General features: G+C 43.4%; 1 protein-coding gene across 1 annotated transcript in view; it reads right to left on the bottom strand.

Moving 5' to 3' along the window:
• MORC1 (MORC family CW-type zinc finger 1) overlaps positions 1-23,784 on the bottom strand; it is a 48,260-nt gene that overhangs the window by 15,463 nt on the left and 9,013 nt on the right. Inside the window, exons 5-14 of the mRNA XM_060273997.1 lie at positions 17,951-18,038; positions 16,304-16,412; positions 15,885-16,044; positions 14,686-14,791; positions 12,694-12,819; positions 11,327-11,406; positions 8,840-8,913; positions 6,804-6,868; positions 5,056-5,199; positions 2,880-3,034 (exon numbers count right to left, since the gene is read on the bottom strand). Of these exons, the coding sequence (XP_060129980.1) occupies positions 2,880-3,034; positions 5,056-5,199; positions 6,804-6,868; positions 8,840-8,913; positions 11,327-11,406; positions 12,694-12,819; positions 14,686-14,791; positions 15,885-16,044; positions 16,304-16,412; positions 17,951-18,038 (1,107 nt within the window). The remainder of the gene's footprint in view (positions 1-2,879; positions 3,035-5,055; positions 5,200-6,803; positions 6,869-8,839; positions 8,914-11,326; positions 11,407-12,693; positions 12,820-14,685; positions 14,792-15,884; positions 16,045-16,303; positions 16,413-17,950; positions 18,039-23,784) is intronic.

Below are 23,784 nucleotides of genomic sequence, written 5' to 3'. Positions count from 1 at the left end.
CACGCCAGGGCCAGATTGCTCTGATGTTGCTCTATAGAAGGCTGCCTTTAAGAAGAGAGCTGCTGGCTGGCCAGTGCTCAGACATCTCTGGTCCCCAGACAGTGAGACACTTTACCTAAGAATAGAAGTATAACCTAAAGGAATGGGATTCAGTAGTGGGAAAGCCATGTGGAAGAAGGGAAGATCAACAAGCTTTCCTGGCACATGGTTATGAAAGAGAGCGAGGGTCGGGTGAATTTTGTGATTGGAGCTTAGGGTTTAACTCAGGAGTAGCCAATGTGGAACCCCCTCCATATGTTGTGGGACTACAACTCCCATCATCCCTCGCCACTGACTGCGCTGGCTAATGGAGGCTGTAGTCCTTGTTGACTACCACTGGTTTAATGAGACAGGAATCACACTGCAAGCATGGCATATATATACATTAATTAATTACAGGCCTAGGGTTGATACTCATTGGGAACACAGGAACACAGGACATGGGAAGGATTAACCCTACATCTGCCATGCTTGCAATGAAAAGACATACACACTGCAGTTAGGCCTAACTGATACTAACGGATCTCTTTCGTGTGAATAGGAGGGGTGGGGTTTGAATATCATTACAATTCCCTTAAGAGGAAATAGGTAAATATCTCCACCCCACCTTTATGAGCATTGCTTCTCCATGCCAGTAATATAAATGATAAAAAATGTGACATGATTCCAAGTGGCACAATTAGCATTAGCCTTTCATTTGTCATAGTCCTACACACTTTGTGACCCGCTAATCTGAATTTCATCCACCAGAGGCTTCACATCTTCTGTTTTGGCTGCCTGCCTAAGGCTGCACAACTACCTGTGCATTTTTCTTCTATATAAAGCAAGAGCACACAGAGAGAGGGGGAAAGAGAGACTATAATTGCTATTGGCACTCAGCTATTGGAGAAAGTGCATCTGATCTTTCGTAGTTAACCAAGGAAAAGTATCCAAACTATTTGGAAGGCAAAGCCAAAGACGGGGAAGGGGAAAAAAGAAGCAGCTTTGGTACATTATTTAAAACATTCAAAATTCACATAAATATTAATGATTAAAACCAGATTTTTAAAAGGGCATCAGAGCAACGGCATTCAGATTCCAAAATGCAGCTTATCAAAAGCATTTGCATATGCACACAGATCTGATTTTGCAAAAAGAATGCACAAATGTGTTTGCCTGTTCTTCTAGCCTCTCTGCTAGGTGAATAGCAATTGCTTGTCAGATTTTATTAGCGAGAAATACCTTGCACTTTCCCATCTCCTTTCTATTCGCCCCTTGTTCCCATGCCGCCATGCCTTGTTTCTTCTGTTTGGAGAGGCTCATTAGCAGTACTCAAGCCAAGCCTGGCCCTGAGACGTTTTGGTTCTCTTGCCATTATATTAAAATTGTTATCCCTCCACTGGGATCCTACAATGGTTGCATTCCTCTCCATTAGATCCTGAACTCCCTGCATCTCCTGGTCTGTTCTGAATTTAATACTTAACATTCTGAACTACCCAGGACTAGCTATTGACTCTTTTAAAGCATAAACTGACCATTCTGTCCTTCACCACTGCTTTGGCAGTGACAAGCCTTTCAACCAATTCCTATGCATGTTGAGTCAATTGGTGTGTGTTTTTGTGAACCTAAAACCTGAATGGGTGTTGATATAAATTTTGCATGGATCGCTGCATGCATTTTTCCTTTTTGCATGGACTCTACCATGTAATCAAAGTCACAGTAGATGCACATTTTGTATCCTCTTGGTGTGTTCTTCCCTTTCTTTTTTAATGCACCTTTGGTCAAGGTGATCAAGGAATGTGTCTGCTTATCTGAGAAAGAATGGGCTGAAAAGAGGCTGGGATGAAACATGAAGCCAGGGGTGTACTTAGAAACATCTTTGGTGATCACTCGTAGCCGAGTAAGGAAAGGGATGGAACCCGCAGATCGTCTTGTCACTCAAAGCCCACAAAAACCTGGAACTGGCCCTAGTATCGAATTCTCACATTTTGAGAGGAGGGACATTGCTCCATTCCACACCATTCTCCGTAAAATGCAGAATATATTAGAAATACAACAAGAAGAAAACCACACGGAGGGAACCATGCCATGGCCACCCCTTATCTGGCCCTGGAGAGATGCTTCCATGGGCCCCCAAGCCTTCTGACTTTGTAGCATTATTGCATTACTGGCAGCAGCTGGCACGGAATCAGAGCGCCTGGAAAATAAATGGCTCCCATTATCTATTACAAGTCCAGCAAACTTTTGTGTATCTTGGTGCAGGGAAAGGGCTGAACCGGTGGAAGGATGAGTCAGAAGCTTAGTCACTCAGCCATTCTGATACATTAAGGGTAGTTGTTCACATAACGTGCTTTTAAGGCCAGAATTGTAATTGCCCAAAGGCTCCTAATGCTTGAAACTCATACATTAGCAGCTCAATTACTGATCAGGTAGCCCCTGAAAGACCTTTTAAAGAGTCAAAAGAGCCGGCATTTATTTATTAACAGCTTTTGCCCTGTATGACAAATCAGATGTGCAGGGACCATTTAGACTGGACAGGGATGACTTTGTTGCGCGAAGCTTAGATGTTGTTGTTTAGTCATTTAGTCGTGTCCGACTCTTCGTGACCCCATGGACCAGAGCACGCTCAGCTTAGATGAGCTCACCACAAAGAACCTCTTGTTTTCAAAACTGTCACCATGCACCCCATTAAGAAGGGTCTGTCATGAAGTGGAGGCTCCACACTGTGAATTATTCAGTGCACAGAGGAGCACATATAGGGCTGGGTTTTATGGGGACACCATGGGGCTGCTTAGTTGTACGCTTTGGTAAACTCCTGCTTAGACTACTGCAAGGCATTGTAAATGGGGCCCACTACTTACTTAATCCTATGTCTTTCCAATACTGAATAAGACAGTTTTCCATTGCCTTCAACAAGTGGTTATATTCCCTAGTGTTTACAAAGGCCTGCTTGTTGTGCGTTGGCTCCATGACTTCGCATGGCACATCCACGATCCCTACAGCTCCGGAAGCAAAACTGCAATTATAAAAACATAGTTTAGATTACACAGTGGGCAGGGCCTGATTTTAGATGTAGCTTTAAAAAAAACTAAGATACAGTGGCTGAAGTTCAATTTGGTAAAATCTTATAATATTTAGGGTTTAGAATAAATAATTTGGATTTATAGTGAGTCCAAACTGGCAGTGTGGTGTAGTGGTTAGAAATTTGGACTAGGACCTGGGCATAGCTGCCAAGTTATCCCTTTTTTAAAGGGATTTTCCCTTATGCTGAATAGGCTTCCTCGCGAGAAAAGGGAAAACTTGGCAGCTATGGACCTGGGAGACAACAGGTCAAATCCCTGCTCAGCCATGAAGCTCACAGGGTGACCTTGGTCCAGTCACTGCCTCTCAGCCTAACTTGGGTCACAGGGTTGTTGCAAGGATTAAATGGGGGTGCGGGGAGGAAACCATGTACACCACCAAGAACACCATGGAGCAAATGCAGGATATAATGCAATAAATAAATTACAAAGTTTCAGGGCAGATAAAACTATTTGCCAGTCTCAGTTAGCCATACAACTACCATGCAAGGTAGTTTGCATATTCCTGTCTGAAATTTAGTATCTTCTCCAGGGACCGTGCTCCAGGGATCCCTGACAAGTGAAGTGAGGTGGTGGCTCCAGAGGAGAGGTCCTTCTTCGTGGTGGCACCTCAGCTATGTGGTATCCTGCCCAGAGATGCTTGCCTGACACCTTGGAATGGGTGCCCTCCTTTCCCCCATCTTGTGTTTGGACTACTAGATGCATGATTTCTCAGGAGAGAAGGTTCAGCAATGTCAGGGGACCTTCCTACAGGGAACCCCCCTCCCATCCTGTTGACCAGCTCTTCGCCCAGTGAGAGCAGCAGTTGGTCAGGTGGGGGGAATGAGGAAGTTAGCGATATTGAGGAGGCAAGGTTCAGTGATGTTGGAGAGCCTTTGTGCTGCCTTGACCAAGAGGTGGAGGGGAACAGGCAGCCCCTTCCGGCGCCCGAATTGAGGCGCGCCACAAAACGTAAGGTCGGGAGGAGGCGTTTCGGGGTACCCGAGCTCTTATGCTGGTCACACAACAGGAAACGTCCACTCCCGGATTCTGCGAGTGACTAGGAGGTCATGTTTTCTGCTATCTCTGCACTGTAAATATTATGCACAATAAAACCTTTAAAGACAAGTACGGACTTGGGCGTCCTTACTCAAGAGTAGCCACAACAACACCCTTACGGGCAATATAATAATAAAAAAGGAATACACCTTTGACTGTGATGGTACCACTGCAGAAATAAGAGACAGGATGCAGCCGCGAATCTAGAAACGACCTTGCTCCAGACACAGTAGAGAGAGATCAGCAGGGCATTTACACCTGTGGTCCTGTCTTTGTGCAGAGCAGACTGCATGAGTCAGGTACACACCTGGTAACTATGCTATGCTTCAGGTGTCAGAGGCAGTATGCCCCTGAATGCCCCTTGCTGGGAGTCATAGATTGGGAGAGCGCTGTGATGCTCAGGTCTTGCTTTCAGGTTTCCCATAGTTGGCCAAGAACAGGATGTTTACTAGGTGGGCCATTTCGTCCAATCCAGAAGGCTCATATTATGTTTTCAACCGGTTGCTCACCCAATGTGTGACAACACCCAATGTGTGACAACGCTTTCACGTCACAGTCTTAATGTTGCTATAAATCACTGCCAACCAACGAGGGGGATTTCCTCCCAATGCTAACACCAACTTCAAAAGATGGATTTAACTCAGGACCACTTTCCTTCCAAGGACTCAAAGCAGAGAATATGGTTTTCTCTCCACCTTGATTTCATCCGTGCAACAGCCCTGTGCAGGAGGTTGGCCTGGGAGAGAGTAACTATCCCAAAGTCACCCGTTAACCTTTGAAATAATACTCAAAATGACGCAGAGAATATTTCTATCTTTAAGGAGAACTTTGGAGCAAGCCCACTGGCATGTAGCATAAATGTATTTTCAAGTAACCCTGAAAGGTGGCCCTAAAACATTGAAAAAGGAAGAAAACTTACTAAGATCCTCTATTCTTCTGTGGTCCCACTTTCTCAAACATCTTGATCAAGCGTTTATTGCTGTAGATAAGCATGCCATATTGACTTCTGTTCAGAATGTTGACTCCAAATGTTAAGAAGAGCTTTTTTGGTTTTTTCAGATTTCTAAACAGAAAACGAACAAAACTTTATAAAAGATTTTCCCATTGCACTTAACTTCATTTTGAAGGCTACTGACTTCCACAAGTACAGTCATACCTCGGTTTACGACCACAATTCGTTCCGGGGAGCTGGTCGCTCCCCATGTATGTCGTAAACGGAGCGGCTCTTCTGTGCATGCGTGAAGCACCGATACAGCACTTCTGCGCATGCGTGCGCTGCGATCGCTTCTGCACATCCGTGCACCGCGGGACCCAGATGTAAACACTTCTGGGTCCGCGACGGTCGCAAACCAATTGGTCGCAAACCGCGGCAGTCGTAAATCGAGGTATGACTGTAAATTGTGGGCATAACTATGGATTTAACCCAATTTTATGTGATAAATCAGGAAAGAATCCGATTTTGCTCTGAGGCAAAAATGTTTAACCCATGCACCATTATTAAACACATATTTATTCTATGTTTCAGAAGTGTGGCTCATGAGCAATTTCCAACATTTCCACTGAGACGTCAGTCTCATGAACACTTGACAGTAAGCACCACTGAACTCATGGTTAATTATTCTGAAGTAGGCATGGATAGGTTTCACTGTATGACTCCACAATGATTTTGAAAATTGCCTCAAATGCAGGAGAAGTGTCAATGGCATTAGGTTGGTGTTCCAATTAGAACTACAAACCACACTCCTGAGACGATGGCCCCATCTGCACTATACCTTTAAAGCAGTATCATACCACTTTAAACTGTCATGGCTTCCTTCAACGAATCCTGAGACCTGTAGTTTGTTAAGGGTGCTGAGAATTGTTCTCCTCACAGAGCTACAATTCTCAGTCATTTAACATCAATCCCTCTTCCCATAGAACTCTGGGAATGGTAGCTCTGGGAAGGGAACAGAGTTGTCTCCTAACAACTCTCAGCAATCGTAACAAACTACAGTTCTCAGCAGTCTTTGGGGAAAGCCACGGCTGCTTCAAATGGTGTGATACTGCTTGAAATATACAAGGGTCCTTTGTTTTTCCTGTTTCTTTACAATAGCAGCAAGGATACTCCAGCCTGTGGGCCTAGTTAGGCCTGGGAAGCCTCTCCATCTGGCATGTAGAGCAGTTTTGTCCAAGCCACACCCACCCGGCATACATCTGACATCATACATGACACCAGTTCTGGTGCAAGCAAGGTTGCAACTCCCTGATCGCCAGCGCCTACAAAGCCACGTCCCTTTGCCTGTGTGGTTCGATTTCAAACCACATGGGCAAAGGGAAACCCTTCATCTGACACCATGGTTTGCTGAAAAACGTTTTCCCAAGTGATTCAGCACTGGCTTTAAGCCCCATTCTTCATAGTAGCCATATTGAACAGTGACTTTCAGTGTTAGAAAGAGGCTGCCCTTTTTTCTTTACAACGGAAAGTTTGAACAATGGGGGTAAACTCTCAGAAATGTTTCAATGTCTACAGAACTGTGAAAACACAATGCCAGGAATATATAGCCCCCACAGGTGCCCATGCTTCAACTGGTCATTTTAGGCAGGCTGGGTTTATTTTTGCACTCGCTCCCCTTTCTTCTGTCGTAACACCATTTCACCAAAAGTAAACCAGAGTCTCGTTTAACTTGCCTCTGCTTGTCTTTCACTGTTTCCCTCATTTCCTTTTCATTCTCCATTGCATCCATTAATGCAAGCTGAGCACCCCCATCACCGAAAGGAAAGAGCGGCACAAAGGAAGAGCAGTAGAATAAGTTACTTTGAGCACATATTGCATTCCAAGAGCCTCCCAGAGATTATTTATCTGTTTCATCTACAGCCCACCCTTTTTGCATAGGAACTCAAGGGGGTGTACATGGTCCCCACCCCCTCGCTTAATCCTGGTCTTCCAGATCCTAGTCTGGCTCTCTAACCATGACACCACACTTTATTCTAAAATTAAGCATTCTTTTCTGTGTTACACTTGTTTATTGGAAACTCCTGGATTACAACTCCATCGCGTTCCTTCGGGGTTTGACAACCTTATTTTCTGTCAAGAGCCACAACATTCTCTCAGGTTCTTGCAAGGGGGGTGGCAGACCTCTGGTGGGTCATAAGGTGAGTAGAAACCAATAGCCTTCTCCATGAATTTTGTCTAATTCTCTTTTAAAGCCACCTACCACTGCTTCCTGTGGGAGCGAGTTCTGTAGTTTAATTATGGAGACTGTGTGGAAACTGATATCTGAATAGGGCTTAAAAATAAGCAGTTAAATTGCCTTGTCTTGGACTGTGTCACGTTTATTTATGTACAGCGCCTAGCACACTTTTCACACCATGCAAATATTTAGGTGGTGCATTCAAAGCATTAATCATAGTGATAGTTGTGGAAGGCTTGTAAATCAGTATAATGGGGATTAGTATAATAGTGAACGTTCCTATGAATATAAATGATAATTTGCGCAGGTGCAATTAGTCTACATAATTATCACATTGAAAGTCTTCTGAAGTGGAAAGTGCCTTCTAAACACTCTTTAGGAAATAATTGAATCTGAAGCCAATGCAGCTTAATAACGACTTTAAGAGTCCTCAGCAATAGTAAATAGGCAATTAACAGGATTGGAAAATCTTCCCCACTGTTTAAAGGTCATGCTAGGCAAAACTTTCAAAAGCCTAGCATTAACACCGTTCATGGCCTATACTTCTGAGCAATTATCTTTTAAGTCTATCCAAGGAACACAGCCAAATGTGGAAAAAGTTGACACTCTGCTCTGGCAATTGTGGGCCAATAAAAGCGGCTTGCGAAATAAAGCACAGACTTTGGACACAATTCACTGGGAAGTCACCTTACTCAAGGCCAGTGAAATGCAGGGGATCGGTATTAGAGATTCTGCTTAATTTTAAAAACCTGGAAGTGGTTTACATGAAATAAATTATGCATTAAAATGCATCAGTAAAAGTCAGAGTTAAGAATAAATTAACCTTAAAAATCAATTATTTAACATTTGTAAAGTTATTCACAAAATATGAATAAAACCAGCAGTTTAAAATATTCATTATAACATATATGTACATATTAAAATGTGTATCAACTCTACATCTCTGGTTAGGTTTGCCTAAACAAAAATGTGGGGTTTCCCCCCCGCAGGAACAAAAAACAGAACAGCGAAGGAGCCACAGGCTGGAAGTTCCAGAATGTGACACTAAGAGATTGATTCCTTATAAGTGCAAACATTGGGTGGTGCATGTCGAAGTGCCCATTCTGCAGACTGAAGTGGCACACAAAGGGTAAGGTGGATCTTCAAGTAACATCATGCACTGTGTATCAGAGCCCTCTTCTTCAGGTCCGTAAAAAACAAGGTATTGCAACATCAGCCCCTATGTCAGGTAGGAAGCTTGAACACTGTGGATTGGCCAGGTTCTTAACTATGAGGAGCCTAGCCTTTGCGACTTCTTTCATTTCTCGCTCCAACCCCTAATTCTCAGGAACCCTGAGGCAGAATATATACTTTCCCAGCCTGGATTTGGCCAGTCTGCCCCTGAAAGGTGGTTGCGTTCATGTTCTTGCACAGCTTTCATTCATTCACCCCGGGTATTTCCCAGGTAGGACTGTGCCCTTTGGGTGGGTGGGTGGGTGAGGAAATAACAGCACACCCTAAATATCTCAAACATTTTAATCCTTGTTACTATACCTCAAGTTTTTCCTGGAAGAGGGAGTCCTGTGACTGCTGTAGCTTGCTCTTGGCTTCTCTCACAGCACCTTCAGCTATAGGTATAAGCAAAGGCACCTGTTAAACCACGCAGGAGAGAAACTACCGTAACCCGATCTGCCACACACAGGAAGAACGCAACACACCATTAAGTCAAAAATGTTAACTCCATTTGGCACCTTGCCATTAAACAAGCTCAGGTGATATACACATGAACACACACTTGCCTTCCCCTCTAACCTATGCACATTTGGGGAAGAGTACTTGCTTCATTTCCTTTCTGACCTCCCTGTTTACAATCCCCTCCCCTCATCCCCCAGCCATAAAACATAAAACTCTTTAACTCTAGATAACGCTTCATGCATCTGAATAAATGGACAAAAAGCATACATGCCACAATAAATTTGTAAACTTTATTAGCATATCACTTTAATAAATTTAACTTTATTAGCATATGTGAGATAATAAATTTAACTTTATTAGCATATGTGAGATAATAAATTTGCTGACTCTGTTTGTAGAACGGGGTCAACTTCTGAAGGCATCGTCCCAGCGACTAGGCCCAATTGAAAAGTGGTGTGGGGCAGGGGGGGCGGGGAGAGGTGTCAGAGACTGTAGAAAACTGAAATCTTCCCATTCATTTCATGACATTACTACTTTTCAAATGCAACTCCATGCAGCTTTATTCAAGGCAATTCTTAAATCTGCCACTTTTGCATTCCAGTAGTATGAGGGAATTATCTACCAATTTTCCTCAACATGCAGCGATATTTGTACTTGGCACTTGCTGTGGTGTCACAGTTTTAAGAACATGCAGGATCAGGCCAACAGCCTGTTTAGCCCAGCATCCTGTTCTCAAAGTTGTCATCCAGATGCTTATTGGGAAACCCAAACACAGGACTTGAGCACAACAGCTCTCTCCCCACTCCTGTGGTTCCCAGTGTCTGGCAGTCGTTCATTCATTTTACTGGTACGCTGCTTTCCCACCAAAATAAAAAATAAAAATCACGCTCAACAGCAAAGAAAACAGGAAGGCATTTCAAACAAACAGTACAAAAGCAATTTCACAGCAACACTGCGAAACCATAACATAGTGACTATTTCCTAACATACTGTAGCAAGTATAGTAAAATACAAAAAAGGCCACATTTCAAAACTATAAATATAACATGATTACTTAAACAAAATGCAGCATCCAACAGCAAAAATAACAAGGAAGCTTCACAGTTTCACCTTTGTCCTAGAAACACCCCTTCCGGGATGTTGCTCATTGCCCCTCTCCTGCAGCCATTTGCATGGCTTCTAAGGGTGAGGGTTCGGCTACCTAGAAAGCCCCCTCCCATTCAGAGGCACGCTGCCTCTGGCAGCGGAGGCAGAACAAGTTATTAACAGTTAAAAGTGAAGGTGCAGGTTTTAGGTAGATGTTCAAACCTTCACTGACAATTATCCAAGAGGTGGAATCTATACACTTATTAAAAGAACGTTTTGAAAATGCATTTTAAAAGCGTTTTTTTTTTAAAAATGCATTGAATCTTCCATAAGCCTCGCCATCGCCAGCAAGTGCCACATTGTATATTGCACTTAAAACACACTTAAACGTTTCATTTGCAGCTGTATAGCTGAGTCAACACTCTGTTTATCTGAGGAACAATGAAAACAAATTCAAAGTCTTGGATGAATGCAGACAGGCAGTCAGTCACCTACCGGTATATCCTCCACCCTCTTCCAAATGACAGAAATCCCACCATCTGATTGACATCTGATGTTCCCTTCAACTTCCCCATTCCACTTACTTTAGCATTCTGTAGTCCAAGTGATCTCCCCCCCCCCCCCCGTTCTCTGAACACAAACCCCAGAAGTGCTTATTTCCATCAGAATTTGGTTTTCTGGAGCCGAATTTGAGAATGGGTTTAATTGCAAATATGGAAACCTGTTGTGTGCATGGAAGGACAGGCATTGGATACAACCCAGTTTTCCCCTGGGCTATCCAAAATGTGATGCCTACACCATTCTTTGTGTACTAAACCCATTGTTGTTCCTATTCAACTGGTTCTAGTTACAGGTAGGTAGCCGTGTTGGTCTGACGTAGTCAAAACAAAATAAAAAAATTCCTTCCAGCAGCACCTTAGAGACCAGCTAAGTTTGTCATTGGTATGAGCTTTCATGTGCATCTGAAGAAGTGTGCATGCACACGAAAGCTCATACCAATGACAAACTTAGCTGGTCTCTAAGGTGCTGCTGGAAGGATTTATTATTATTATTTTCTATTCAATTGGTGATCCACAAAGTACAACGGCAAAAGTCATCCCACAATGGGAAAGAGATGCATAACTAGATTTGCTCCACAGATGCTGGAAGTTATTTGCTGCGAAGCAAAATTAGAAGTGATGCACAAAAGCATCCCTTTACAAACAATGCTGGCAACCGCACTTAGTATTAAAACTATTAAGGTTACAGGACAATGCCTACCAGCCTTCACATCCATTTCTGCCTTTTCCAGCTCATTTCTAGCAGCATGTTTGAATGAAGATGATATGTATGGATACATCCTGTGAAGACAAGAAAAACACAGTCATGGATAAAAGTTATCTGACATGCCATATGAAAGACAAATCGTTATAATAACCCAATGAAATTGACCCCTATTATTTCCATTTTGCAGATGGGAATGGCAAGCATAGCTGCCAAGTTTTCCCTTTTCTCGCGAGGAAGCCTATTCAGCATAAGGGAAAATCCCTGTAAAAAAGGGATAACTTGGCAGCTATGATGGCAAGGACTTCCATGCACAAGCGAGGACAGGGTATGCAGAATCCTTGTGCCCTACAGTCAACTGACTTTGCTCAGGACTCAAAGGTGCATGAAATACTTAAAAAAAAAAAAATCAGTTGTGCCATCCATAACTGATATAGGATTCAGAATCATGATCTACATCAGGCATCCCCAAACTGCAGCCCTCCAGATGTTTTGGCCTACAACTCCCATGATCCCTAGCTAACAGGACCAGTGGTCGGGGAAGATGGGAATTGTAGTCCAAAACATCTGGAGGGCCAAAGTTTGGGGATGCCTAATCTACATGGTGACAGAGGCATCATTTGGATTTCCTTTTATCCCAAGGACGGGCATTCTTCTGTTAGAATTTATCTGGTAAATTTATTTATTTTTAATGTTTTAGTGGTATTCACTTGTGTTTGTGTGTGTGTGTGTGTGTCATCACCAAGTCCTTTCAATTCACAGAAGACTCAGTCATCTGAAAACTGAATGAGTACACTTGCCAAAAATGAAGCACCATCAACCGTACTGCTAAACTGAATATTCAAGATCCCTGCCTCCTCGCTTCATAGGCCCTCTATCACTCAATGCAGTTAGAACTGGATCAGATCCTATCATTGCTGGAACTTATCAGAACATTCATTCAGCTTGTTAAACTGTACTTCAATTGCATATTACACGTTATAAGAATAGGAGTCCATTAAAAAAGGACCTCTATAAGTGGTCTATAATCATTTAGTGGCACCTTTACAGAATTGCCTGAGCAACTTTCACTCAAGTGAAAACATCCACAGAAAAACAAACAACACCCCTCCCCCGCAGTTCGGTGATTATCTTATGTAAAGTGTTCTTTGTTCTGGGTCAAAGTGTTTGGTCACAGCTGATTACCTTTTGCGCAGTCCAGCCTGGCAGTGTGATTTGAACTTGGCTTAGATTACAAATTGCTCCGCCATCAAAGTCAATTTCTCTCCATGGCCAAAAAGAGAGAGTAGCTAATGCTTTCAAGCACACTGCTTTGGAAATTTAAATATCTGGCTTTATAACAGTCTTAGGAAAAGCTGGCTCACCTGGGTCTGTAAAAGCAATGAGGCAAACGCTTGGTTTCTACTTCCTTGGTTTGAATGAATATCTTCATTCGTGGCTCTAAGTACAATACAGCTGTGTAGGCTCTCAGCGACTGTCGTTCTGGAAGGCTGACACAGAAAAGTTTTTAAGGCAGAATAATTTTAGGCTCACAAAGGGAGAACTCTACTGGATAGAGGAAATTAATTGGGCATGTGATCCACTTGAACAAAAAACAAACAAACTCAAAACATGCTCTCACTTAAGTGCTCTTGAAGCCTTTCAAGGTGCAATACAATTCTTTCCCAAATCATAACTTATACATACATATCTGGAGGAGGCATGAAATTAACCTAACTTTCTAAAACTTTTAATGCTGTCAATTCTACCCACCTCCTGGGGAAGAATTTAAATACTGAGTTTAATACAGTGGTACCTCACGTTAAGTACTTAATTGGTTCTGGAAGTCCTTACTTAACCTGAAGCATACTTAACCTGAAGTGAACTTTCCCATTGAAAGTAATGGAAAGTGGATTAATCCATTCCAGACAATGAAAAACACCCCCTAAAACAGCAATTCGACACGAATTTTACTGTTTAATGAAACTGAAGGCAATAATCAATGTACTGTACTATAAAATAAATAAGACAGTATTGTAGATTAAAAAATAACATTTATAGTGGTACCTCGGGTTAAGTACTTAATTGGTTCCGGGGTGCCATTCGTACCCCGAAAAGTACTTAACCTGAGCGGCGATAGCGCGCGTGTGCGCAGCGCCAATAGAGCGCTTCTGCGCATGCGGCGGAACTCGGAAGTAAACACTTCCAGGTCCGCAGAGTACTTAACCTGAAAGTACTCAACCTGAAGCGTACTTAACCCGAGGTATGACTGTAGATCCAACTAGAGATAAAGGTCTGCTCAATGGTTTGCCGGGAGTCCCATGTCAGCCGCTTTAGTATTTCTCAAGGAAGAGCAGGATATAATTAAAATGTGGCAAATACTATTGTGAATTAGCACATGATCTTTGTGAGTATGTTGAATCCTGCACTGTGTTGCTATAGGACACATGACCTTACACCTGGGTAAAAATAGAGCCATGTCTTTGTGCTATCTTCACACCAGCACAGCTCGGGAGGAGGGGTTATACAGGCAATGACCAATTTATGCACATCCAAATGATGCGTGATTACGTGCACAGTGCAGAACCCGAAATTGACCTGAAAACGTCACTAAAAGGGTGGAATGGGGGGGGGGGGCGGGCGGAATGTTTTACATGAGCCCTGTGAGTGCATGCAGGGATCCGCAATGTAACCCCTGTGTAAATCAAGGACTGCTTGTGTACAATAAAGATTGCGGTCCCCTAATATATATACCAGGTTAAGGAATGGGGGCAGGGAGAGAGCATCAAGTTGAACAGAATGTTACACCGGCCACCCTCCATCCAGCCACTGGAGAACCCAGGAGGTGTGAGTTGACTGGGCCTTCTTGGCGTGCACAGAGGCATCAACACCCCGCTCTCTGTGCACACAAACAGTGAGCTGAACCACACCTATTGTTTGAAGCTTCTTTTAGGATGCAATCCCATGCACACTTTCCTGGGCATAACCTCCACCGAACACAATGGGATTTGCTCCCAAGTAAACAGAGAGAGGTTTGCACTGCTATTCTCTCTCTTTCTGCTCCTAATCCATTAGAATTTGCCTGTCATGGGGAATACATGGAAGAATTTGGGATTCAAAGTACACCGTTACAAAATTAAAGCAGATGTAAAATTCCGTTCCCCAACATATTGTACAGTAAGTGCATTCTGTGGTTTCTAGTGTCCAAGCAAAACAGATTGTTTGCATGGAGCATCTTCCAAATATGTATTTTTATTCATACCCTTTGTCCATTCAACGTATTGTTTGCTTGCTCTGTAAAGTCTCTCTAAGCTACTCACAAAATGTCCACAGAATAAAGGTATAACATAAAATCAGAAAATGACTATGAAACTTACTTCTCAGGTGACACAGCAAGCAACATATCCTCTACATCTGTTAGGATATCAAGTTCTGGCTCAAAATTGAGTGTGAGTTTCAGATTGTATATTACCAGCAAGGTTCCTACGTGTGAAGGTTAAAATCTATTACTGAAATATCAGTTTTACAATTCTTATGCCAATTAAAGTAGAAGAGAAGTAACAACTGGGGTCCAGTCACAAGATTAGACTCCCCCCTCTCCCCAGATTAATATACTGTTAAGAGTTTGGGGAGGTGGGGAATAGCTTTTAGGCAGAGACCTTTCTAATGCTTAGAATAGCCAAGTCAGCCTGGTAAGAGCCTGCTAAATATGGGAGTTTAAGGTAACCAAGGGTGTGACAAAGGGGTGGGCCCCTCTCCCTCCACTGCCTGTTACTTAGAAAGACAAAAGAGAGTTGAGATATGTGAGACAGAAGCAAAGCTCCAGACTGGAAAGGCAGAGAGAAAGGGAGAGAGCGCCATGTCTGATTTCTGCTGGAAAGACCCTCCTGGGGTGCTGATGCTGTGAGCCCCTCCATCACAGGCTCAGGTTGCATATATGTGTAAGTAAACCATATATCCTAAAGATACCACAGTCTCTTCTGTGCCTCATTTCCAATGAAACACAAACCCTGGGAAAGCGCATGGGAACCCCTGAAATCTTGCATTGAGAGATTGGGGTGGCATGCAACAATACTTTGTCATAAGTCTAGGTGATATTAAATCTTTTTTTTTGGGGGGGGGTCTCCAAATGGACAAGTCTATCAGTGGCTAATACTCATGGTGGCTGTGTACTATCATCAGATCAGAGACGGCATGCCCCTGAATGCCAGCGGCTTGGGAAGAACTGGAGAGAGCCATTGCCCTCCTGTCCCGATTGTGAGATTCCCATAGTCATCTGCTTAGCCACTGAGGGAACAAAATGCTGAATGAGATGGATCTTTTGTCTGATCTAGTGTAGGGCTCTTGTGGAGTCAAGAGAACACTGCCTTTACTGGGGGGGGGGGGAGGTGGTAAAGAATAATTTGTTTGTATCTCATTCATGTGAGAGGAGCCAACTGATGAACAAAGGTCCAAAATTACTCAGGGGAGGAAGGCACCCAGTATAAAACAAAACCCCTGGCACCCATATTTAGTCTTCAAAACGCTAATTATAATGCATTGGTTAATTAGAACTTTCAGGGATAATAAAAGTCACCTGTTTTTCCATAAATGGCATCAAACTGCTTCATCACTTCAGCATTATTCTTAAAAGGTGAATATTTGTAAATTATGGACAACTGTGTAGCAAATGTCTCTGGACTGTCTATTATTGGCTCTCTTGTATGACTTGACCATGAAAGAATTGGGACTATAACCTGTAAAGAAAAACAAAATGAGAGTGGACCCAAATCAGAGATATTCTGCTTCTCTCACACCCATCACATCCGAAAAGGTAACTTGAGACAGTGCTGATAGCAGTGTGAATAGCATACCCCCTATCAAATACCAGCAGCATTTTGAGTTTTATTAATGATGTTCCATTCCAGGAAGTCCCACCCCAGAAGTTCCGGTCCTGATGACATCATTGGCAAAACAGGATACAAATATTTAAATGACGAATGAAGACAGACATACCTCACTGAGACCTTCTGTTTCACAAAACGTCTGAGACAAAAGGAGGCTTGTCATTGTATTCTCTTCCTTGGTGAATAATATTAAGTCTTTCCCTATGCGCATGGACCCTCTATAGTAAAGATACAGGAAAATACATTTTTTGTAATAGCTGCATTGTCTGGATGTTAATACCCTTAGGACAATATAGGCAGCAATATAGACAAAGTGGGTGTGCTGAAGGCAGAAAGGGATTTCCCATCAACTAGAGAGCCCAAGGTTTCTCTTTACGTCCTGTCTGTACTATGGAGGACTAGGAAATACATTGACAATCCATTACCTTCTAATACGTTTAAGGTATCTAAATAAAGCAGTGCTTCCCAAACGTGTGTCTCCAGCTGTTTTTGGACTACAACTCCCATCATCCCTAGCTAGCAAGACATCAGGGATGATGGGAATTATAGTCCGAAAATAGCTGGACACCCAAGTCTAGGAAACACTGCAATAAAACGTAAATGCTGGAGACAAATTACTGATGAGGCCCAGTCATGGGGACCATGTGACTCCTTTGTTACAACAGACACAATGGCAACCAGTCTGCTTTCGGTTACAATGCAAAGATTATGACCTCCAAAGACTTGAGCCCAGGATAGGGAACATGTGGCCCTTTAGATCAGGCATAGGGAAACTTGGCCCTCCAGATGTTTTGGGACTACAACTCCCATCATCCCTAGCTAACAGGACCAGTGGTCAGGGATGATGGGAGTTGTAGTCCCAAAACATCTGGAGGGCCAGGTTTGCCTATGCCTGCTTTAGGTGCAGATGGACTGCAACTTCCATCATCCCTGATGATCGGCCATGCTGCCTGGGGCTGATAGGAGCTGGAGTCCAACCACCTCAACAGGGTCACAGGTTGCCCATCCCTGCCTGACACAACTTGGGACCATGTTATCTGAAGTATCATATTGTCCCATGAGTCTTCTGGAGCTTTAAGATCTTCAGGAAGGGCCTTTCTTTCTCTCCTGCCAGTGTCTTGAATTACTGTACATATGGCAGGGTATCAAGAAAAGTGCCTTCTTGGATGGCTGTCCTCAGGCTCTGGAATTCCTTGCCAAGAGAAGCCCACCTGGCCCCATCTCTTAAAACCTTCTGCTGTCAGGCAAGGACATTTTTATTCAAAGCTTTGGTTTATAAGCTGGTTGGCCATTATAAATATGGTGCAATTGGTTCATGTAGTTTGTACCGATGTTATTAATTGATTTAACCTGATTTTAAAGTTTTATTGCTGTTTTACTGCATATTATTATGTTATTTCATTCCTAATTTATTTGTTTGACCTTGACCTTGAGCACCATCTGGTGGAAAGACGGGATAAAATTTCAATCATAATAGTATTATTACTGGGGTGTTGTTGTTGGTTTGCTACTCTTATACATATGTTTCCCTTGATGTAAACCACTTTACATCAAGCCATTTTTTGATGAAAACCAATATGCAAGACTGCAAGAACAAATAAACAGGTTCCCTCAATCCCAATGCTTAAATATATAATGCAAGCCAAATCATCTTTACGGTCACGATCGTGACAACAGCTTTTCATTCAGCACAAAGTTAACAATTCTGAATCTTGACATTAACAAACAAAACTGACAAAGAACAAAGAACTCTTACGATTTAAGCCCGTTGCCATAGCATCCAATCATGTCAGGCTTATCCCGCTTAGAGGATCTTCCGAAGTGCACAAGATCCACAGTTTTCCCTGCAACAGATTTGTAATAAGGTTTCCGTCCAGGGCCCTGACTAGAACTCACTGTTATTGTTATTTACAGATCAAAGTCCTTCACATTTATTAGCTTGCTTTATTCTTCACAGCAGAAGTGGGGTGCCTGTGGACCTTCAAGTGTTTTTGGAGTCCCATCAGCCCAAGTCAGCATGGCCTATCATCAGGGATAATGGGAGGAGGTGCCACCCTGCAACTTCTGGAGGGCTACAGGTCCACCACTCCAGCTTTACAAGCTTTTAAGATAGGTATTGCACACTGCCCCCGTATTGCACACTGCGAGCTGAGGCTGACAGATTGTGGCTTGCGTAAGGCTACCTATCAAGCTGGTTGCAGAGTTGAGATTCAACACCACAACCTGTCGACTCAATGCTCTTAGCTTTGTTTCTTATAGCTCACCGCTACCAATGTATTTTATAAATGTATGTGTCAATACTAAGCCTGCACTGCAGGGGGTTGGGCTAAATGGGCCTCGGGGTCTCTTCCAACTCTACAATTCTATGGTTCAAATACTACTTCTCAACAAGTAAACCTCCAGCACAAGATCTCTGCTGTTAGCAATACAGTGGTACCTCGGTTTAAGTACACAATTGGTTCCGGAAGTCTGTACTTAAACTGAAGCGTACTTAACCTGAAGCGAACTTTCCCATTGAAAGTAATGGAAAGTGGATTAATTCGTTCCAGACGGGTCCGCGGAGTACTCAACCTGAAGCGTACTTAACCTGAAGTATGAGTGTAATTGGTTCTGGAAGTCCGTACTTAACCTGAAGCGTACTTAACCTGAAGCAAACTTTCCCATTGAAAGTAATGGAAAGTGGAGTACTTAAACTGAAAGTACTCAAACCGAAGCGTACTTAAACCGAGGTATGACTGTACAGTCACTGCTTCCTCCACCACCCAAGGGAAAGCTTGCTGGAGAAGGAGGGATGGCATAGTTGTCAGTGGATAAACGTAACATCCAAACTGTGTGTTTTGGGGTTAGGAGGAGGAGGAGGACCGGTAATTTTATTATTTATACCCCACCCATATGGCTGGGCTTCTCCAACCACTCTGGGAGGCTTCCAGCAGACACAATCAAATGGCAAACGTTAAAAACTTCCTGATACAGAGCTGCCTTCTAAAAATTGTGTAGTTCTTTATCTCCTTGACATCTGATGGGAGGGCATTCCACAAGGAGGGCGCTACTGCCGAGAAGGCCCTCTGCCTGGTTTAGGTGCAAATATGCTATGCTATTAACTGAATAATGCTCATACTTTGCACTACAGTAACAATTTGATGGGAGAATGTGGTCCCTTTTCTCAACGGATGTAAAGAATACATTTTATCACCCTTTGAACTTATGAAAATGGTTGCTATGGCATGCAGCGTGGGAAATAGCTGTTATAAATTTGACTGATAGTTCCTGGATCTATAACATACAGCTGTTTCAGCTGAGAGGGCCTTGACGGATGTGGCTTCTCCTATTCCTGCCGACGGATGTGGTTTTAAAATGTGCACTATCTGACTATGATTGCTGTGAGATTTGCTGCTAATCCTCTGTGATTTTTGTTCTATGGTTGAATTTCTTTTTCTTTTCTTTTTTTTTGCCACAGGGCAGCTAGCCTCTCTCTCTGTGTGTGGTGGTTTCTCTCAGGCTTCAGAATGATAGGGGTGGTAAGGATGAAAAAATGTTAACCTACAGACCAGAGGTGATCTGATAAATAAAAAAAAAAGGGAAATTCAGAAGTAGTTTAAGCATCTTTTGTGTGAAATGCTCCAAGGAAGAAAAGAAAACTCTTGATCTGTGTACACACCATACATTGAAAGCAAAGGACTCCCCCTCCCTTCCGCCCCCCCAAAAGGGAACTGTAGTGTTTAAGGGTGCTGGGAAATGTAGTTCTGTAGAGGGTAAACAGCAGTTTCCTGGATTCTTTGAGGGAAGCTATGTGCTTTAAACGTATGGTGCGCACACAGCACTAATCTTCCTTCTCCTACCAACAGATAAAGAGAACAAATGTTGGGGATCCTGCCATCTTCCATTCTGTGGACATGACCAGGCCAGTGTAGACGTCGCTGAGACAGGAATGTGAACATGCTGGGAATGTGGGCTTGGGGCAGCACATCTTTGAAACTCTCTCCTGCCATGTGATACCCAAAATCTTCCTGACAGCATGTCAGCTGATGGTTGTAAGTTGCCCACGACTCATTTCCATAATGCAGCATGCACAACACAAAAGCCTGGTAGACCTTCATCTTGTTAGCATTGCACTGGAGAGGCAAGTCACTGTCGTGTCTGCCTTGCCAATACACTTATCCAGCTCAGTACTGATGGAGAAGCTGCTGGCTGTGGTAGAACCAAGGTAGACAAAATTGCCTACCATTTAATGATGGCTTCCCCGCTATGTTTTTAGCTGCTTCTATGTTAGCTGTAAGCTACCTTGAGTCCCTGTCAGGGGAAAAGTAATAGTACCACTGTATTCTGCTCTGGTCAGACCTCACCTGGAGTACTGTGTCCAGTTCTGGGCACCACAGTACAAGAAGGATACTGACAAGCTGGAACGTGTCGAGAGGAGGGCAACCAAAATAGTCAAAGGCCTGGAAACGATGCCTTATGATGAACGACTTAGGGAGCTGGGTATGTTTAGCCTGGAGAAGAGAAGGTTAAGGGGTGATATGATAGCCATGTTCAAATATATAAAAGGATGTCATATAGAGGAGGGAGAAAGGTTGTTTTCTGCTGCTCCAGAGAAGCGGACACGGAGCAATGGATTCAAACTACAAGAAAGAAGATTTCACCTAAACATTAGGAAGAACTTCCTGACAGTAAGAGCTGTTCGGCAGTGGACTTTGCTGCCAAGGAGTGTGGTGGAGTCTCCTTCTTTGGAGGTCTTTAAGCAGAGGCTTGACAGCCATCTGTCAGGAATGCTTTGATGGTGTTTCCTGCTTGGCAGGGGGTTGGACTGGATGGCCCTTGTGGTCTCTTCCAACTCTATGTTCTATGATTCTACTTTACGATTCTATGAAAAGGCAAGGTGTAAATGAAAATAATAAATGAAATAAGATGAACAAGGAAACAACCCCCGATGCAATGACTGACGTTTTCCAGTCCTGTTAACAGTGTGGCCTGCGTAAATAAGGGGGCACCAGCAAATCCCTACAGAGCAGAATGATAGCTGTATATTTAAAGTACGGCATGGCTGGGCAAGAGAGAACACCTCACTTCCTCTCCCCAAAAGTTGAAATAATATCCGTGAGGAATGAAGGACAGGTGGAAGAAGGGTTCACCGCCACTTCAGGCCTGCCCAGGCTGTGCTTGAAATCTCCTCCCTCCATTTTATAGTGATCCAGCCAAGCCAGGTTAGGCCGCAGCCATGGTCACAACGTCACATCCATCAAAGGGAAAGAAACTCTTCAAACTTTCTGCTCAAGCCCGGAGCACCTGTTTGCCAAAGCCTGGAAACAGAACCATCATCTCCTCATCCTCGGTCCACGCAACGAAAAACACCAACCTCCACCCTTGTTTGCAGCTGCTTCAAGCTGCTTTTTACGCAACGAACCAGCCCCACCTGCTGCTCGCCACTGCAAGTACAAAGTCGCCCTTCTTCCTTTCGTGCTGGAAGTTTGCACGACAAGTTTCAAAGAATTAATTTGGCACAGAGGGGATTCTCAGAACCCCTGAGACGCTCGTTCTGGGAACAGTCTATTTCAGGCGCTGGTTAACCTAAGCTGCAGGAGGCAGACGCCGTGTTATCTCCTTGGCACCAGCTCCAAGCAGCCATGATCCCTTCTTACTGATTAAGCTGTTTGTACTTAATGACACCAGAGGGGGAGAAAACAGTTGACTCCTGGCAAAAGGAAGCCACCAGGCAAACAAAAGAGAATTGAGCTTATAGACTTTCACCACTTGGAAACCTAACTCCACGTGGCGCAGATATGAAAAGCTAAAGCGACAAGCGGTTATTTAGGGCAGGTGAATAGGGGTTTTGCATTGCTTGTAGGATGACTGCCAGCATAGGACACCTTCCTTGCAGGTTTGTACCGGCTGCCAATCTGCTCCCAGGCCAAGTTAAATGTTTCGGTACAAGGCCCTATACAGCTCAGGACTGCCTTATCCCTTATAGTCCCAGTAGGTGACACCCTCAAAGTATCAGAAGGCCACTCGGAACAGGCCTCTGTGTTCAGGATCAGCCTCCGTGTCAAGATACAGCAGGCACCAACTAGCTGTACTTTCCAGTGGAAAAGGATATTTTTTTGTTTTGACAAGGTTTCCCAACTGGATGATTGGGAAAACAACACAGGGCGGAAGGGATAAGGATTGCCTCTCCGAGTTTAACAGCCCAGACCAATTCAGTGCCTTCCACTCCACCCTTGTGTCTTTAGCTCTAAGCTTTAAGAAAGACCCTGAGTGCCTCCTCCACCACCCTGCCTGGAGATGCTGAGGATTGAACCTGTGACCTTCTGCATTTGAAAAAAAACATGCTCTGCCACGAGGCTCCTGGTTCCATTTTAAACCGCGCCAAACCAGTCCCATGTGAACGCATCTTCAGGATCGTGCCAAAATCTGCCCTGCAGATTCTCCAATACTTTCTTCACTTGAGAAAGAGGATTCCATTTCCCTGCCTCATTCCCAGGCACTTGATGATTTCTTTAGAACTATGGATGGTACAGGGCTCCGAGCTTATCTTATTAGTGTGAGGCTGTTAAGAGTGGTTGGTGTTTTCTCCCTCATCCAGTAAACAGATCTCCAGCACTCTGCAGTCTCCCTGCCCATGGCTGCCCATGCTTCCTGACCTGAAATCCCCTCGCCACAAGTCATGATATCTACCTTCCCCTTGGCTTTGATGAAAGCACTAGCACCCGGAGAGGCTACAGAGTGCAGGCTGCTGGTGAGAAGATTTGAAAAATGAAAGGAAGGCACTCGCAAACATCCCCCTAGCCACCCTAGAAGTAAGGTGAATTTCACCAAAATTCTCTGCTTGGATAATTTTTGAAGGCAATATCTCTCGATGTTAACTGATGGAGAAGGGTTGGAAGAAGAAAAAAACACAGGAGAAATTTCTGGCTCAGTGCTAGTAATGCTAGTAGTTTCTCTTGAGCTGTCCTCAAGAGACACAAAAACTCCAATAAAAATAGTCTTTTGGAACTAATATAAACTTATTTGAAAAATTTCTGACCCAATAACAGTATATATAACAGCAGCGAGAGACCATTAAGCATGGCACATATTGGGTCCATTGCCAATGCCTGGACATTTGACGACAGAACTGGTACCAAGGTTAGCTGCATGACTTGGTTCCTTCACATGTATGGATGGGCGGGGTACAAATAATAAATTATTTATTATTATTATTATTATTATTATTATTATTATTATTATTATTATTATCTTCATACAGTGGAACCTCGGTTTATGAACACCTCGGTTTATGAATTTTCGGTTTATGAACACCGTGGACCCATCTGGAACAGATTAATTCATTTTCCATTACTTTCAATGGGAAAGTTCACTTCAGTTTATGAACGCTTCAGTTTATGCAAAATAAAAAAATTCCTTCAGTAGCACCTTAAAGACCAACTAAGTTTATATTTTGGTATGAGCTTTCGTGTGCATGCACACTTCTTCAGATACACACGAAAGCTCATACCAAAATATAAACTTAGTTGGTCTTTAAGGTGCTACTGAAGGAATTTTTTTATTTTGCTTCGACTCAGACCAACACGGCTATCTACCTGTAACTAGAGCTTC

The sequence above is a fragment of the Zootoca vivipara genome, chromosome 4 (assembly GCF_963506605.1).
Source record: "Zootoca vivipara chromosome 4, rZooViv1.1, whole genome shotgun sequence".
Lineage (NCBI taxonomy): Eukaryota > Metazoa > Chordata > Lepidosauria > Squamata > Lacertidae > Zootoca > Zootoca vivipara.
Note: the sequence above shows the minus strand (reverse complement) of the source record. Positions and strands in the feature narration are given on the sequence as shown.